At 55.0% G+C, this 15822-nt stretch overlaps 1 protein-coding gene and 1 long non-coding RNA gene across 9 annotated transcripts in view; both read right to left on the bottom strand.

Annotated features, from left to right (window-relative positions):
• Positions 1–553: 553 nt before the first annotated feature.
• Positions 554–5459, bottom strand: LOC135285589 (uncharacterized). Its single transcript, XR_010350394.1, has 3 exons — positions 5217–5459; positions 3987–4378; positions 554–905 (listed from the first exon to the last, which is right to left on the bottom strand). It is a non-coding gene; the product is annotated as an uncharacterized LOC135285589 (long non-coding RNA).
• Positions 5460–7310: 1851 nt separating this feature from the next.
• Positions 7311–15822, bottom strand: part of ARHGAP32 (Rho GTPase activating protein 32) — a 237929-nt gene continuing 229417 nt past the window's right edge. For all 8 annotated transcript variants that reach the window (XM_064397872.1, XM_064397871.1, XM_064397870.1 and 5 more), the window contains 2 exons: positions 14800–15674; positions 7311–13717 (listed from right to left, as the gene is read on the bottom strand). In XM_064397872.1, the coding sequence (XP_064253942.1) occupies positions 11477–13717; positions 14800–15674 (3116 nt within the window). In that variant the 3' untranslated portion in view covers positions 7311–11476. The remainder of the gene's footprint in view (positions 13718–14799; positions 15675–15822) is intronic.

Genomic DNA, 15822 nt, shown 5'->3' with positions numbered 1-15822 from the left:
GTTTTATTGCTGCTTGCAGAGGCCTTGGGAGAAATATCCTTATCTTGCATGTTTTCCTTGAGGTTTCAGTCTTGGACTGATGACTGAAAGGAAGAATTGCATTTATTTCCCCGGGACTCAGGCTCAGGAGGCTGCTCAGGACAAGAGGAGCCCAGAGAGGGGTGGCTGAGGGACTGGGGGGGTTTGCTGTGGCCACAGCAGCCAGGCCAAAGGAAGTTTGAAAGGGCACGGGAAGAGGTCAGCTGTTCCCTGTCTGCCTTCTGCCTCTTTCCACACGGACACAGAGCTGCCTTCCAGGGTTTAGATCCTGGGAATTGTCCCCAGTGGATTTTCCTCTGCAGGAAACATCCACCCCTGACCTTGTCCTTGACAGAGCAGGGCAGGAGGAGTGGCACCAGCAGGGCAGTAACAGCTTTTTCTCTCAGGTAGAGCAGAAACTCTCAGGAATTGACTCTGGGATGGTCCCAGCACAGTCAGGGCTGGTTGGTGGCCTTGGCCCCGTGACTCCTGTTCAGAGCTTTGGGGCTCAGTAATTTGGCTTTCCCCCACTGTTTGAGGGGTGTCCAGTGGCACATGAGGGGTTTCCAGGCACATCCCAGGAGTTCCCCTGCAGAAAGGGAAATGTTGCCTCACCCCCTGACTATGGCTCAGGGAAAACACTTGGATGAGGGTTAAAATGGGAGATGTTTTGTACACAGTGGAGGAAATTCACAGGATTTGAATGGATAGAAAAAGAACCTCTTCAGATTTAACTGCTTTGACATTTCTATTCCTCAAGTGCAGAGTGCCCTCCTGAGCTCAGGATGCTTCACTGGGAGTGTCCAAAAGCAAACCTGCAGGATGGGAAAGGCTGAGCAGAGGTCTGTCCCAGCTCCTGGCAGTGCTCCATCCTACTCTGCTGCCTGCTGAAATGAAGAGGATAAATCAGATTTGTATGTTCAGCTAGTGAGTAGAGGCCCAAAATTGATTAGGTGCTTAATTACCTCTGAAGGTACTGACTTGGTTGCTGGTGTCACCTGAACCTGGGAGTTGGGCTTTGGGGGCTGAGGAGCCTGGGAAGGGTCTGCAGTGGGACCTGTTCACCACTGTGCAAGGATAACCAGGAGAGAATAAACCTGGAGTCTGCAGCCAGGAAAATGAGCTCAGTCCCCTGTGGCAGAGTCCCCTGGGGCCCCTGATGTCTGTGGGGTCCCACTGTCACATCCCAGGTACTGCTTGACTCTAAACTCACTGAGCTCAGCCTCTGGTTTTCCTTCAGTAAAATGGGAGTGAAACCTGCTTCCCAAGGCCTGGGAATTGGAAACTGGAGTGTTTTGAATTCCATCTTGATGGAGCCCCAGAATGGTTTGGGTTGGACAGGGATATCAGAGCTCATCCAGTTCCACCCCCTGCCATGGGCAGGGACACCTTCCACAATCCCACCTTGCTCCAAGCCCTGTCCAACCTGCAATCATCCATTCCCCAAACCTTTAGGGAATGGTGTTTCTCAGACAAATTTGTGTCCCTGTCATGAGCTGGGAATTTCTATGAAGGTCCTGCCAGCCCACGTTCACACTGCAGGACCCCTTCTCCTCATGAATGAGGGATTCTGTAAGCAGGGTTTTACTGTTAGTCAGTAATTAGCCTGTGGTAATGAAGTCCTGATGGGGGAAAGGCCTCCAGAGGTGAGGATGGATCATCTCTAAGGCACTGCCCAGCTCAGGGGTGCTCCAGCCCATGGCACCTGGCAGGACACGGATGATCTGGATCTGAGCTTGTCTGTGTTACACCCAGAAAGCCCCAATATCTGTAGGAAAAAGGAATGTAAACCAAATTCCTTGTTCTCATTCTTCCCTTCCATGATGAGAGGCCTTGCCAGAGCCTCCCTCCCACTGGTGCTTTTGTGGTGACACACAAACCATCAGGGCTTCCTGCTAAGTCAGGTGCTGAGCTGCTCTGTGCCTGGCCTGACTCCACACAGGCATTTCTGCTCCCTCCTGGTGCTCACTGCTCCATCCTTCATCCTCCTGGGCAGAGCTGAAAGGGAGCAGGAGCAGGGGCACTGAGCTGAGGTGGGCAGGATGTTGAGGGGGTGTGCAGGAGCAGGGAGCAGAGGGGGCATCTGCAACACAAACCCACAAAAGAATCCTGAGGTGCAAAGTGAGGGACCCAAAAGCCAGGAACTGCCGGCAGAGGGATGGCTGGGCAGTCCCAATCTGCACCTTTGTGTCTAAGCACTGTGATGGTTTTTATCTGTGCAGCTCTACTGTCTTTTCCCAAGGCTGCCAACCCACCTCTTGTGGGGTGCAGGATGGATCATGTTCACCTGCTCAGCCCCCATTAAATGTTCTTTTTTTTCCCATGTCAGTCTCTTTATTACTTAAATCCTACTCTGGAAAAGAGAATTATTAACTTAGAGCCTTGTGGTCTTTTATGCCATCAATTGCTGCTTCACCAACAGCAAATAACCCCTCTGGCTCTTGGGAAGGAGCTTTTCCTTATATTCCTGATGGCCCACCTGTCCCTCAAAACATAATGTGAAAATCACTCCGTTAAGTTGAACAAGATGAGCTTGAGGGGTTCCTTCCCACCCAAACCATTCCGTGGTTCCCCTTGCCCTGCAGATTCCAGACTGAGAGCCCGGAGGGAAACCTCCACTCCCTTCCATGAGAAGAGTTCCCTGTGGGTGGGGACACTGAGCCTGCCCTCGTCCTTCACCTTAAAATCATCCCTGAGGTGCAAGGCTGTGGATTGGGGGTGTTGTTACACTGGGTTCGTTTTGCTTTTGAACTTATTTCGTCGATCGAGGAAAGTATTTCATAAAGCAGTGGCACTTTAACATCGGCTCCTTTTCCAAGAGCCTTTCCCACAAGGAAAAAGTGCGGATGTCTGAGGCAGCCTCTCGCTCTCCTGCAGCAGTTGGTGGCTGCTCTGTGGTGTGTGAATGTGCCTTTTGTATTTCAGATTAGTTGGGAAGTTGCTGCGTTACCAGTGAAATTCCACTTTCTCCACATCTGCGGGGTTTGCGGTGGGATCCACCCCCTGTTTTGCTGTGCAGCCATCCCTCTCCAGCTGTCTTCGGCCACAGATGAGGCAGATCCTGCTCCAGCTCCCACCCTTGTGGGGCTGGATCAAGGCCGGCAAAGCTTGAGCTGGATTCTGAGAAAATAAACTAAAGGCTTGAAACAAAAACCCCGTGGGCGAGGTGATGCAGGTCCCCCTCAGAAAGCAACCGGGGGAATGTGAAGAAAAGAAAAGATGGGAATAAATAAAAAGCAGCGATGGGGAGGAGGAGGGGGCAAGGCAGATGTCTGCCCGTGCTCAGTGTGTTTGTGCTGCTGGCTGCCTGCCTGCTTGTCTGAAAACCTGGCCCCGTCTGGCACCTCTTTTTTTTTATTCTGAGGTTTGAATTCATAGCTGGAAGTGCAGCAGAATGAGGTTCTCTGGAATATTGCTGTGGATGGGATTGGCTGCCTGGGAGGGCAAGGGTGGATTTGGAGGGGGGACACACTTGGTTTCCCCTTGCAAGTTTCATGTGGGCTGCTGTGTTCTCCTTCATCCCTCTGCCTTCCTGCTGCATTTCCGAGTGTTTGCACCACTTGTGTGTGACCCTGCTGGCTCAGGAGCAGCTTCTCCCTGGGTGTATCTGAGTGCATCCTGCTGGGGTTTTGGTGTAGTCTGGGGGTGGAGGGAAGCAGAGCTGCTGTGAAGTGCTGGAGTGCAGAGCAGAGCCACAATCCATGGAAACCATGGATTCTGCCAGGAGGACAAGGATCAGCCACACTTCCTCCCTGGGAACGTGCCAGGAGACTTGTTCTCACTGAAGGTTTCCAGGTCTCCAGGCTTCAAACGTTCACACAGTTTGAATAATGCATAAAGTTCCACCACTCGCTGGAGTCAAATACTCTTCTCCAGCATCTTTAAAAAATGGATGAATGCATTTTTACTTGAACACCTCCCCCTTTGTGTAACCTGTTTTTCCTTTCTCACCTGTCACACCTACAAACCTTGTGTCCTTCTAAATGCACAACCCCATCAGGCTCAGATCTGTACGAGGATCTCATTCTGCTGCCTCTGGTATTTAGAAGGGCGTCTTTTATTGTTCAGAATTGTTCAGCCTCCTGACTGCATCTGCCTGTAATGAATGAATTCGGACACTCTGTGGAGGACATTTCTGGGGGGATCCATCTCCCTCTTCCCCTTGTGAGGGAATCAGAGCAGTGAGGCTCCCCTGTGATGCCTGGCAGGGCCTGGAGGAGGCTGGTGGGGCAGGGAGACCTTTCCAGGCAGATCCTGGAGGAGCCTGTCCTGCAGTCTGACAAAAAACAGACACAGTCTGGACTCAAGGTGTCTGTCTGAGGCTGGTGACTTTCCTTGGCCCATTGGGAAGGATCTGGAGCTGGAAGAATTAAGATGCATGGGATGGAGTTGAGGCAGCCTTAATTTCCCTGTAAAATGCACCAAGCCCCCCCTTTTTCCAGGACAGCCCATTCCCTATTCCAGGGATGCTTTCTGCAGGTCACACCTTTGGTTTGGGCTCTGCTGCCTCTTGAATTAATGACTTTAGGAGTGGGGGTGCAGTTTGGCCACCCCACAGGACTGCAGTGCCTCAGGGTGTGCTCAGCAGCCCCAGGTTTAATCAGGCAGTGGGCAATCCCTTCGTTGGGACACCCCGATCCTTCCCAACACCCCTGACTTCTGCCACTGCCTCTGAGCATCCAAATGGCTCAGGATTAACAAAAATCCTTCAGGAAAGGTTAATGAAGTGACGGCAGAGGGGCAGGGAAACGGTGTTGTGACAGTTCCTGATGCAGAGCTGCCTCAAAGCTCTGGCAGAGGCAAAGCAAAGGGCAGGACCCTGCCTTCTCAGTTCTTCCCGAGGGAGGAGTGGGAGGAGGCTGGACAGCCCAGGAGCAGGGAGCTTGCTCCTGCCGTCCCGGGAAGGATGAGAGGAGCATGAAGGATTAAGCTTTTCCCATTCATTTTGGTCGCTGCTGTTGGCCCCACGTCACAAATTCTCCCTTAGGAGTGGCTGCTCTGTGCCTGGGCAGGATGCTTGCCCTCCGTGCCAGCTCTCTGGAGGGGCTAGCAGGCAGTTCCTGCACAAGGAATGCCAATCCAGGGGATTTCTGTGCCCTCTCCCCCCCTCCTCTGCTCCTGTGACGCTGCCAAAGTCCTGCCAAGCCCTGCTAGAGGGGCACCAGCAGCTCCAGTTTGGAGGGATCTGGGGCAGTCACCTCTGTCCTGCCCGGCCCGGCCCCCCAGGCAGGTGATGGAAGGTGAGAACACAAACACAATACAAATGCTCGGCTGTGGGAAAGGAGGAAGGGAGCGGGAAGGGAGGCTCAGCCGTGGCACGGCTGGGGATGGATTTGCCCAAGCCTTGCTCTGGCAGGTGCTGGGCTCGGAGCCTGTGCTGGGGGCTCTTCTGGCTCTGTGAGCTCATAATGAATCTTAGCAGGGCATCCGTGCACCAGCTGGAGGGAGGAAGGAAGGACTGAGCATCTTCCCGGCTTTTCCAGCATCAGTTGCTGGTTTTGGATGACTTTTAGTGTAGAAGTGAACATATTGTTGTGTTCCTTAGGGATAGGGGCGTGGAGCTTAGTGGAATTTAGTGGCTTCCCTGCCGAGGTCCGCAGGTCACCCCCCCGGTGGGGATGCTCAGGATGTGGGGGGAGTGGGGCTGCTCCTCAGGACCGCCTTAGGATGCCGCCGGCATTGACCACTCTGCAAATCCCTTCTAAAATGAAAAAATTAAAAGGAAACCCATCCTTAGACGCAAGGAGCTGGAAAGCCGAGCAGAAGCTGCTAGAATGGAACAGCATCATCTGTTCCAGGAGCAGGTCGGGTTCGAGAGGCATAGGCGGTCTAACAGCGCTGCCTGCTGGAAACTGCTCGGAGGAAAAGCGACTGCGCCCCGGCTCTGCCACTGCTTTGGCACAATTTAAACCCTTCCTTCTCCCTCTGCCTCAACCTGCTCTGCCCACAAACCTCAGCTGCTCGGGACAGGCTGTCAGAGAGGGATGGAGTTTCCATCCTGTTTATCCTTACAGCAGCGGCTGGAGAGCCGGGGGTAACCGGGCTGCTCCCAGGGCTGCAGGGACACCCCGAGCCCTCTCTGGTGTGGAACCCCCAGCCCGCAGATCCCGGCTCACTGGATCTCGGTGGCACTGAAGAAAATGCCCGTGGTGCTGCTTTTGGAGAACTTCAGGCCAAGCCAAGCTGGGGAGGTGGAATGCCACTTCTGGGGCTGCTCCCTGGGGCTGGTTCATCCTCCTGCTGTTCCCTTTCCCACCCAACCAGTGTCCTGCCATATTTACACATCCTCGGCAGGGTGCTGTGCAGAAAACAGACTGACCAGCCACCAGTTGGTTGTGACAGTTCCTGATGCAGAGTTGCCTTCAGTTAAGATGGGAATTTATCTACTGAACTTAAAAGTCAAGATTTTTATTTGCCAGGTCAGCCTGGTTATGTCCTTCCCTGCGAGGGCAGCTCTGGTGTCCTTGCATGAGGAGGGTTCCTGTGGCACAGCCTCTGCTCCTGACTCCGAAGAGCAGGAATTCCTGGCTCAGGCAGGATGGGTGGGTTGCTGGGGGCACCTTACAAGGGCAGCAGCTCCGAGTTTGGATGTGCAATAAGCAGCTCTGGACCGGAGTGAGGATTTGGGAGCAGATGAGGCAAAGGTTTCCAAAGGCCTCATGCAGCCCCTCTGCAGTCACACAAAGCCAGGGCTGGACTGCACAGCAGCAGTCACCCCACAGGTCCATGAGCAGTGGGGTCACCTGTCCTCCATGCAGAGAAGGATCAGGCTGCTTTTATTCCTGGAAGCAGGTCTGAACTCTGTATTATTTACTGCATGAAAAGACTGTGAGAGATCCTTAGTGTTAAAAGCGTTTGAAATTCACTTCCTTGAATAATCTTTTTGCTATTAATTAACTATGAGCGGTATTACTGTGGTGCCCAGAATCCCTCCCAGCCAACTCAGAGGTGGCCTGTGCCATCTGTTCATCCTGACTTCATCTGCCCTGTGCCTTCAGTGCCAGGGCCAGGCTGTTTCTGCATGTGCTGTCGTGCTGGGTGAGAGGAAAGGGACACTCAAACAGCCCAGGCAGGTTTATTTATTGTTAGGAAGCAGCAATGGGCACAGGTGGAATGGCACAGATAAGCCCAAGCCTTGGCATGGGAATTCAAAGTCACCTCCTTCATCCTTAGCTGCCTGCCAGCATCCCTCCCTGCAAGGCATGGCCTCAAGCTGGCTCTTCCTGTTTTGTTTTTTAAATACGCTGTTAATTAACGAGGCAGAGGAAAAAATACACACAGGCACACCTGAGTAGTTTTTAACCTGGCTTGATTAATGCTGTCAAGTTGCACATCTGAGTGTGAGCTCAGTGGGACTGTTGCTTTTGTTTAATACCACAAGACACCTCAGTCTGGATTGTTGCATTACAGTACAAATAAAAAACAGAAACAAAACCACATCTGCATCATACAAGGTGAGAAGAATATGAGAATTCTAAATATTTACAGAGAAGGGCAAGTAGGGAAACCACAAAAAATATTTACATAAAAATACATGAGCTTGTCGGCATATACATTTTACACCAGTTCACAAAAAAAGACACTCTATAAATTAAAGTGAAGGGAACTCCAAAGGTAACCCAAGACTTTCTGGGATGTTTCTCTCATGCGGCTCAGGGAAAGAAAAAATCAAGTCTTCTACAGCAGGAAAATGAACGGCAAAAGAACCCTTTTGTCCCCCCTCCCTCCCTCCCCCGCTGGACGAGGCAGGGCTCTGCACGCAGGAGGAGCCCTGGGGTTCGCTCACACCACGCCGTGCCCCCACAGGGAGCCGGGGCTCCGGGAAACAGGAACATGCCTAAGCCGCCACAACGAAAGGAGGGAAAACAACTTCTCACCCAGTTTCCTGACATTTAACACACCACTTGAGTCAATGCCCTGTCACCAGCCCGGGGGATGGCAGAGCACACTTGAGGTTCTGCCCCTTCTGGGGTCAAAGAGGAACAGAACGTTTTCAAGTCGGTTTTGGTTTTGTGTAGCAACTTACTACCACTGTGCAATCCTCACTGACCCCCCAGCGGAGAGCAGGGGCGGGGGATCACTGCAAAGACATAGGCACAAAGTTGTGGGAGTGTTCTCAGAGATGCATATAGATATCACCTGATAAAACTCTGCAAAAATCAGAAATTAATGCTTTCCTTAAGACTTCATAGGGGCCAAGTCCTCATTACTCACCTACGACTGCACTCCCCTTCCCAAGGAAGGTCTCCTGTGGGTCACGTCCTGCTCCAAAGCAGAGGTGAAAATCCAGAGCTGGAGCACACTCCTGGAACCTCATTCCTGCATGCACCGGGAGCCCCTCTTCTGGAAACAGGGAGTGGCAGCTCAGGATACAGACAGTGTCCGTGTGAGGGAACTGCTGAGGAACAGAGCTGCTGTCACCTCGTGGGGATGTGGTCAGGGAAGGAATCACTGAGCCTGAGCACAACTGCACTTCGATCAGAGGATTATCTGCGTTGCTGTCCCCCTGCTCTCTCCACTCTGGGACACACGGCTGGGCTGTCACTGCCCTCCAGCTCACCCACCTGAGACTCCTGGTGTCACCTGCCTGCCTCGCTCTGATGCATGACACCCTTTCCAACCTCACCTATGAATTTTGGGGTTAATGAGGATGTACAACTCTCTGTAGGACCAGCACACTGAGCCCAGAGCAGGAGCAGGACTGCATAGTTCACTGTATGGCTTGGCAGGGAAGGATCATGCAGGATGCTGCTGAAGCCGTGGGCAGGAGCAATGATAAAAGAAAGGTGTTGGTCTGTTACCTGGGAAAAGCTGGTGCCTTCACCTTTTAAAATCCTGTACTGTGGCTCAGCAGTGCTGGACATGAGCTTGGGTTCTTGGAGAGCTTCCACCCTTAGAGCACACCTGGCTGTGGCTGCGTACCAAGGGGGAGATGGCTGGGAGTCACTGCTCTGCTGTCTTCTTCCTCTCATTCCCAAAGGCTGTTTGCAGCAGCCCTCTGGGGTAGGGGTACAGGTATGCACTTCCAGAAGCCTTTTGGGAAAGGTGCTGAAGGGTTTGTTTCCAATGGGATGAGCGGGTGCTTCGCACCTGGCACTTGACACAATGCAGGGAGAGCAGCACAGCACTGAGGAGCAGAGGCTGACCGGGATGGCACTTGGGCTCTACAGGGAGACAGTGGCTTCGAGCAGGAGAATCCAGAGGCGTTTACAATTAACAGGAGCTGGGAGCAGCCCCTCGTAGTGGCAGGATAGTCCTGGCTGACGTAAGGCCCAGGCAGAGGGAAGGGGAGGCTGTGGGGCAGGGGGGAGTTAAGGCTTTCACGGAGAGAGAGGTTGGACCTGCAGCTCTCTTTACCTGAATCCCAAATAGCCTGAACCAAACACTTATCCCTGCTTCAACGGGAGACCTGGCAGGTAGCCAGGGGCTGAGGCTTGTCCTGGCCCTGGCACAACACAGCTCTGCTGGGGAGCACAGATAATCCAGCCTGGCTCCCAAGAACCAGGGCAGCTTAGCCTTGCCTGGGAGTTACTGCCAGTGGAGACAGGGTGGCTCACCCAGTGGTCCCTTTCTGTGCAGTTTTCCCTAAAAGAAAACACTACAAAAAGCATTCCCTCACCAAAAACCCCAACCCCTCTACCTGGGAATTCCTTGTGAGGAGATTGTGGTAACCTGGATCACAGTGCTGCTTTTTTCTCTTTTTTTTTTCTTTCTTCTTTTTTTTCTTACTGCCAGATTTCGTTCCATAACATGTGAGAACTCTTCTAAACAAAATGCTTAAAACACCAGCATTGCACAATAAAATAGAACCAGAAGGCAGTTACTGAAACAGCCCCAGACAAGGCTCCAAGGTTAAAAGAAGCAAAAAGCTACAGAGTAGTCAGCAACTAGAAGCAGGCTTTCCTTAGGATTTCAAAGTCCCAAAATAGCCATAAAACTTTTTGTTCAAATAGACCCACCTAAGCAGCTGTGTGCTAACTGCAGGACTTCCAGGTTTTTCATAAAACATTAGAGATTCGAAACAGGTAGAGAAGTTCTTCAACCACACAGAACAGGAATGGCCTTGGAATTTATCAGTGAACATTTAAAAACTGCTAAATCTCAAGTATTGCTTGCAAGCCCTACCTAATGGAATGGATGTGCTTTATTTGTACAGGGGGTGTGAGTCCTAGGGAGTCTGAGAGGCAGCATGAGGGGCTGCCAGGCTGTTTGTACAATATCAAAGCTTTTCAATAGCTTGGACACCATTTTTGGTGTATTTTAGAGAGCACTGGCCTTCTGTCCCTACCCACTGAGTCCTGGGGGAACTGCACCTGGGCACATCACTGCTCCCTGTGTGCCACAGCTCCACAGGGATCTCTGCCCAGCATGGATCTCACAGGCTGCAGAGAGCCTGGAAACCTCCAGCCTAAGCTCAGCAGGAGCATTCCCTGATGGAATTGCTGCAGGACCTGGCCCAGGGCAGCTGATTAGGCAGACCACTTGTCACAAACAGCTGGCAAGGTGGGCTCTGATTTACATAATGCTACAGACGTTTTTTAAAATCTATTTTTCTAGTATTTTTTGCAGTGAGATGACAGAGTCTTGCCAGCCACAGGATGGAGTGAGCTCATCTGGGCCACAGATAATCTTGCAGGCAAGAGGAAGGACTGACATGGAATGGGTGTGCTGTTCCCAGCTCTGGGGGTCGGGTTTGGTGTAGTTTAGTGGTTTATTTCTTTTGGTGTGAGAAATGCAAACCTGCCCTACATGGCTCCTGCAGCTGGCCTCTGCTTACACAGAGAAATGTAAAGGAAATGGACTTCTTGTACGCAGAAGCAGCTTGTTAATAAGCAAGAAACATAACGAGTGTGTTGTGTTCTGAGCTGGCTTCAGAGCCTGTTCCTCGGGCTTGAAGTCAAAACAGGCCCCCAGCTAGCTCAGAGCAGCTGCAGTGGGTGCAGCCTCAGGAGAGGCAGGGCCTCAGCAAGGAGAGGATCCCTGGGGAGCCCTGCCCAGCCCCACTCTCTCTGCGTAACTCCAAGGTTCCTCCACGGCCCTTTCCTGGGAGCCAGCCTGGGATGGGCAGTTTGCAGCAGGATGGAGCTGCAGGCACAGTCCTTTGTGCACAGCCCATCATGCATGGGACCCTGGGCATGGGGAGGAGCAGCCAGTGTCACATCTGGGAAGGGAAAATTCCTTCCCTCCCTGCCCTAACAGCATCTGTGTCAGCCCTGCCCAGCCTCTGGCAACACCTGTGTGCCAACAGCCTGCCCTGTCCACCCAGGTGGCTCAAAACTACATGAAAATCTATAGCTCTACTACATAAAAACAGTGAGTGGGGGCCAGGGGAGGGCTGAGGGGCGTTTGCTTTGCTCACTGGGGCAAGGTCAGGGAGTTTTTTACTGTCACTGAAAAAATAAAACAGTCCACTGTCCAGCAGAGGCTGCTTAGACTCTATCCCTCGTCCCCCCCCAGCTCACTCGACGTGCACCTCTGTCTCGGGCCTCTGCAGACACAGCTCTGTGGGGAGGAAGGCTCCCTGCCCCAGCGCCGTGGCGTAAGTTCTGCTGTGCACGTGGGGGAAGCCAGGGGGCACGAAGCCCCCCGTTCCAGCATAGCCCCCTCTTTGGTGCTGAGGCAGGGTATGGTAATCCTCCAGGTTATCGTACTGGGACACCACAGTCATCGTGCTTTGGCGCTTGCCCAGGGTTTGGTAGGGGTACAGCAGGGCAGAGTCCCTCTCCATGGGCTCAGGGTGCTCCCGCATGCGGAGGCTGTGGCTCCGCTCGGGCTTGGGCGGCGGTGCCACAGGAGGGGCGGCATGTTCCTCCTCCTTGTAGCAGTCTCTGGAGTGCTTCTCCATGGATGCTCTGCCTCGAGGCCTCTCCAGGTCTGGCCTGTCCTCTGCCAGCCTCCCCTCCTTGTGGTTAAGCCTCAGGGTCTCCTGGCTGGCTGGGATGTACTTGCTGCCCGAGTGCTGGTAGCCCATGAGCTCGGAGGGCTCCGGGCCGCCCTTGGGCCTGTACTCGGGGTAGGGGGGCCCATTTTTGGGTTCGGAAGGCTGCCTGTGGTTGGCTTCCTGCTGCAAATACGTCCTGTGCTCGCTGCTGCTGCTGCCTGGTTCGTGCATCTTTCTGTTCCGGATGCTGCTCTGCTTCTGGGGCAAGGATGGCTTTTCAGGCTGCCCGTTCCCGTAGCCCCCGCCATGATAGAGGCCTCGGTCCAGCTCGGGCTCCATGTGCTGCCCGTAGTAACGCTCGTCCCCTTCGGGCGTGGCCGCCTTGGCTGGGTACCTGCCCTCCTTCCCTTCTGCCACCGTGAGCAGGCCGCTCTTGCCAGGATCCGATTTGCTGCGCAGGTGGACGGCATCCAGGCCCCCCAGCTCGTCCTGCAGCAGCGGGGCCACGTTGTCGTACTGGGACATGAGGGGCCCTTTGACCTTCTGGCGCGTGCGGCTCTCCCGGCGGATGGACTGCATGCGGTACTTCTCCATGTCCTCCAGGTCCCAGGACATGTACATGTGCTTGATGTCCGGGGCGGGGGGCACGTCCCTGCTCACGAAGCTGTGCTCTTTGCCCAGGTGGTTGATGAGCCCTGCCCGGGGGTAGGCGGCCAGGCTGGGGTAGCGGTACAGCCCCTTGCCCTGCAGCCGGGACACGTAGGGGCCGAACTCGCGGCCGGGCAGGCCGTGGAAGGGCCGGACCCGCACGGTGCTGTAGGGATCCAGGTCGTAGAAACTCCCGTCGGCTGCAGTGTAGTACGGGGAGCTGGAGGAGCTGGAGTAGGGACTGTAGCGATAATGGACCCGCCCGTTCTCAAAGTAAGGCTGGAGCTGCGTGACGTGGTAGTCGGAGTGGGGCTGGTAGGGCTTGTACTGGTAGAGGGGCCGCGGGCAGTACACGGGCTCGTCGTCCGGGGGCACCTCCGTGCGGGAGATGGGCACGGAGCGGATGGCGGCAGCGGCGGCCGGGCCGGGCACGTGCAGCGACTGCACCCTGCGGATGGTGGGGTACGGGGGGGCCTCCTCGGCATAGCCGGTGCCCCGCAGCCCCGTGGGGCTCACGGAGGACACAAAGTCGCTGCGGCTGCGGGGCTTGGGGTGCAGGCCCGTGGCAGAGCCCTTGCCCTGCGTGCCGTAGGAGCCGTAGCGCGTGCCTGCGGTGACAGGCGGCTCCGGGCGGGGTGGGTAGGGCTGGTGCTGCTCGGCCTTGCTGTGGTAGCCGTGGGCAGGGACACTCTCGGGCCGGTACTGGTGCTTGGCGTGCAGGTAGCCATCAGGCCCCACGGGCTCGGGGAGGCTCTCTGTCTTGGGGTGCGGCACGTACACCGGCTGCAGGGACGAGTGCTTGGGAGGTGGTGGTGGTGGTGGTGGCAGCAGCGCCTCCTCCACGGAGGACGCCAGCATGGAGGAGGCCAGGAAGGAGTGGTAGTTGGAGTTGTTGATGGTGTCCGTGTTGTTGGAGTGCATGGCTGCGGCGATCTTGCTCTCCAGTGTCCTCACGGGCGGCACGGGCGGGGTGAAGCTGTAGGAGGAGGGGGCAGGGACTGACTCGGAGCGCAGGTGCAGCGGGGGAGCCCTCGTGCTCTCCCGAGGTTTTTCCAAGTGGCTCTGGTGGCCCGCGGGCACAGAAGAGGAGCCACGGGCACTGGAACTGCTCTCGGAGACAAAGCCAGGCGTGGGCTCTGGAGGCTTTTCAGGTGCAGCTGTGCTCCACATCTGCAGGGAAGAAAGCAAAGTTAGGGACAAGCAGCTTTTTCCCTGGTGTTCTGTAGTTGGAACATCCAGACACTTGTGTGGATCAGCTCCATTCCAGCATGTCTGTGCCTAGTTTCTGTTTGCTGGGGACTGACAGACATGTAGGTTCCCTCTCTCAGCATGGGAAAGCAGGATGCCACTGGCAGTTTTTTGGGACCCATCACAACTGGTGTGTTCTGCAAATGCCAAACCAGAGGAAGGCAAGGAGGTGGCTGTCTCTTCACACAGTACCCTCAGTGTTTTGTTAGGTGATCTGCTTTTAAATGTCTGATATTAATGAAAATGCTCCTGGATTTAACCTCCTCAGGCCCTGGTGAGCAGATCAAGAAGCGCAGTAGAAATTCCTGCCTTAAATGTGGCTACAGGGCTTAGGATGGGCTGCAGCCAGGCATGTTTCATGGGCTGGGGGCTTTGGATTTCTGATGGAAATGTTTCAATCCTGCACAAGCAATCTGACCTGCTTTGTTTAACAGAATCACTGAGTTTGGAAAAGAACTCTGAGAGAGACCATTGAGTCCTACCTGAGACCAATCCCCCCCATGTCAACCAGCCCAGAGCACCAAGTGCCATGTCCAGTTGCTCCTTGCACACCTCCAGCGATGGGGACTCCACCAGCTCCCTGGGCAGCCCCTTCCAGCACCTAATCACCCTTTTGTGAAGAAATTCTTCCTGTTGCCCAACCTAAACCTCTCCTGGTGCAGTTTAAGACTGTGTCTTCTCATCCTGTCGCTGACTGGACAAGAGCCTAACCAGGATGCTGGAAGAGGACCTTGTCAGAGGATGCAAAAATTCTTTCTGAGCATTCTGAACTATCAATCCCTGTCAGCTGCCCCTGCAGATACTTTTGTCCTTAAAACCAAGGAGAGTGGGTATTCTGGGATGCTCCCTTAAGAAAGCAGCACAGGATTTTCTGCAAGGCTGTGTCCGTGTTACACCCACATCACTCGTGGTTTCCTGCAAATCCCCTTCCATGCCACTTGGATTTGGACTGACGTTCCCAGTGCTCAGCATTTCAGAGGAGCTGTGCAGGGAGCAGCACGTACCTGCCCGGAGCCGCTGGGTGCTTTGGCCGCTGGCACCTGTCCCACAGCTGCCTGGTGCTCCTGTCTCTGTGCCGGGGCCGTGGCCGTGCGTGGCGCGGGCGGGACGGTGGCATCTGCCTGGGGGGCGGCCCCGGGCAGGGCACGGGGCTCAGCCACCGTGCCCGGGAGGGTGCTCAGGTACGGCACCGCAGCTGGGGCGCCCTTGTCCCCGGCAGGACCCACGGAGGGAGACTGCAGCTTGTCCTCGGCCGTGCAGGGAGCGTGCAGCTTGTCCCCAGCCAGGCCTGCGCGCAGCTGGGGCTGCTCCACAGCCGGCTCCGTGGCGGGCAGCTCCCGCTCTGGCAGTGTCCCTGGGCCATGGAGGGTCGCGTGCTCCCAGTCCCCCACGTGGGCCGGGAAGGCCTCCTTGTCCCCCGCTCTGCTGAGGTGGAAGCTGGACTGCTCCTGCTCTGCATCCCTGCTGCCAGGCGTGTCCCCGGGAATGCCCGTGTGGAGAGGCGGGGGCTCTTGGCCTCCAGGCGCGCCGGGCGGGTGGTTCTGCTCCCCAGCCGTGCCTTGGCAGTCCTGCTCTAAAGGTGCCCCAGGCTGGAAGTGCAGGCGGTTCTCGGGCAGAGCAGTGAACAGGTGGAGCTTGTCAGGAGCGCCCGCAGAGAGATGGAGCTTTTCTAGAGCTGTGCCAGCTTCAGCCTCTCCATAATTTGTGCTTTCAGCATGAGCATCTCCTGGCCTTTTGTGGGACTGGGCGGATGCTTGCTGTGCGGACTCGGCTAACGCTAGGGCCAGCATGCGCGCTGCGTTTTTCGGAGGAGGAGGAGGGATAAGAGACACAGAACTGACGGGAACAGGATCCTGGGGGGAGTCGAGGGCAACTGCTCCTAATGGGGGGAAAATTGAGAGAGAGAGTGATTTTATGTTACCCAATAAGGAGAGTGACCTTAACGACTATTATAAAAAAATAGATGCTCTCCACACTTTCACAGTGGCAGTTCCTTCTGATGTGAAACATTTGTGTCTCACAGGCAA

This window comes from Passer domesticus, chromosome 23, assembly GCF_036417665.1.
Source record: "Passer domesticus isolate bPasDom1 chromosome 23, bPasDom1.hap1, whole genome shotgun sequence".
Lineage (NCBI taxonomy): Eukaryota > Metazoa > Chordata > Aves > Passeriformes > Passeridae > Passer > Passer domesticus.
The sequence above is the reverse complement of the archived record's forward strand: the minus strand, read 5'-3'. Positions and strand labels throughout refer to the sequence as shown.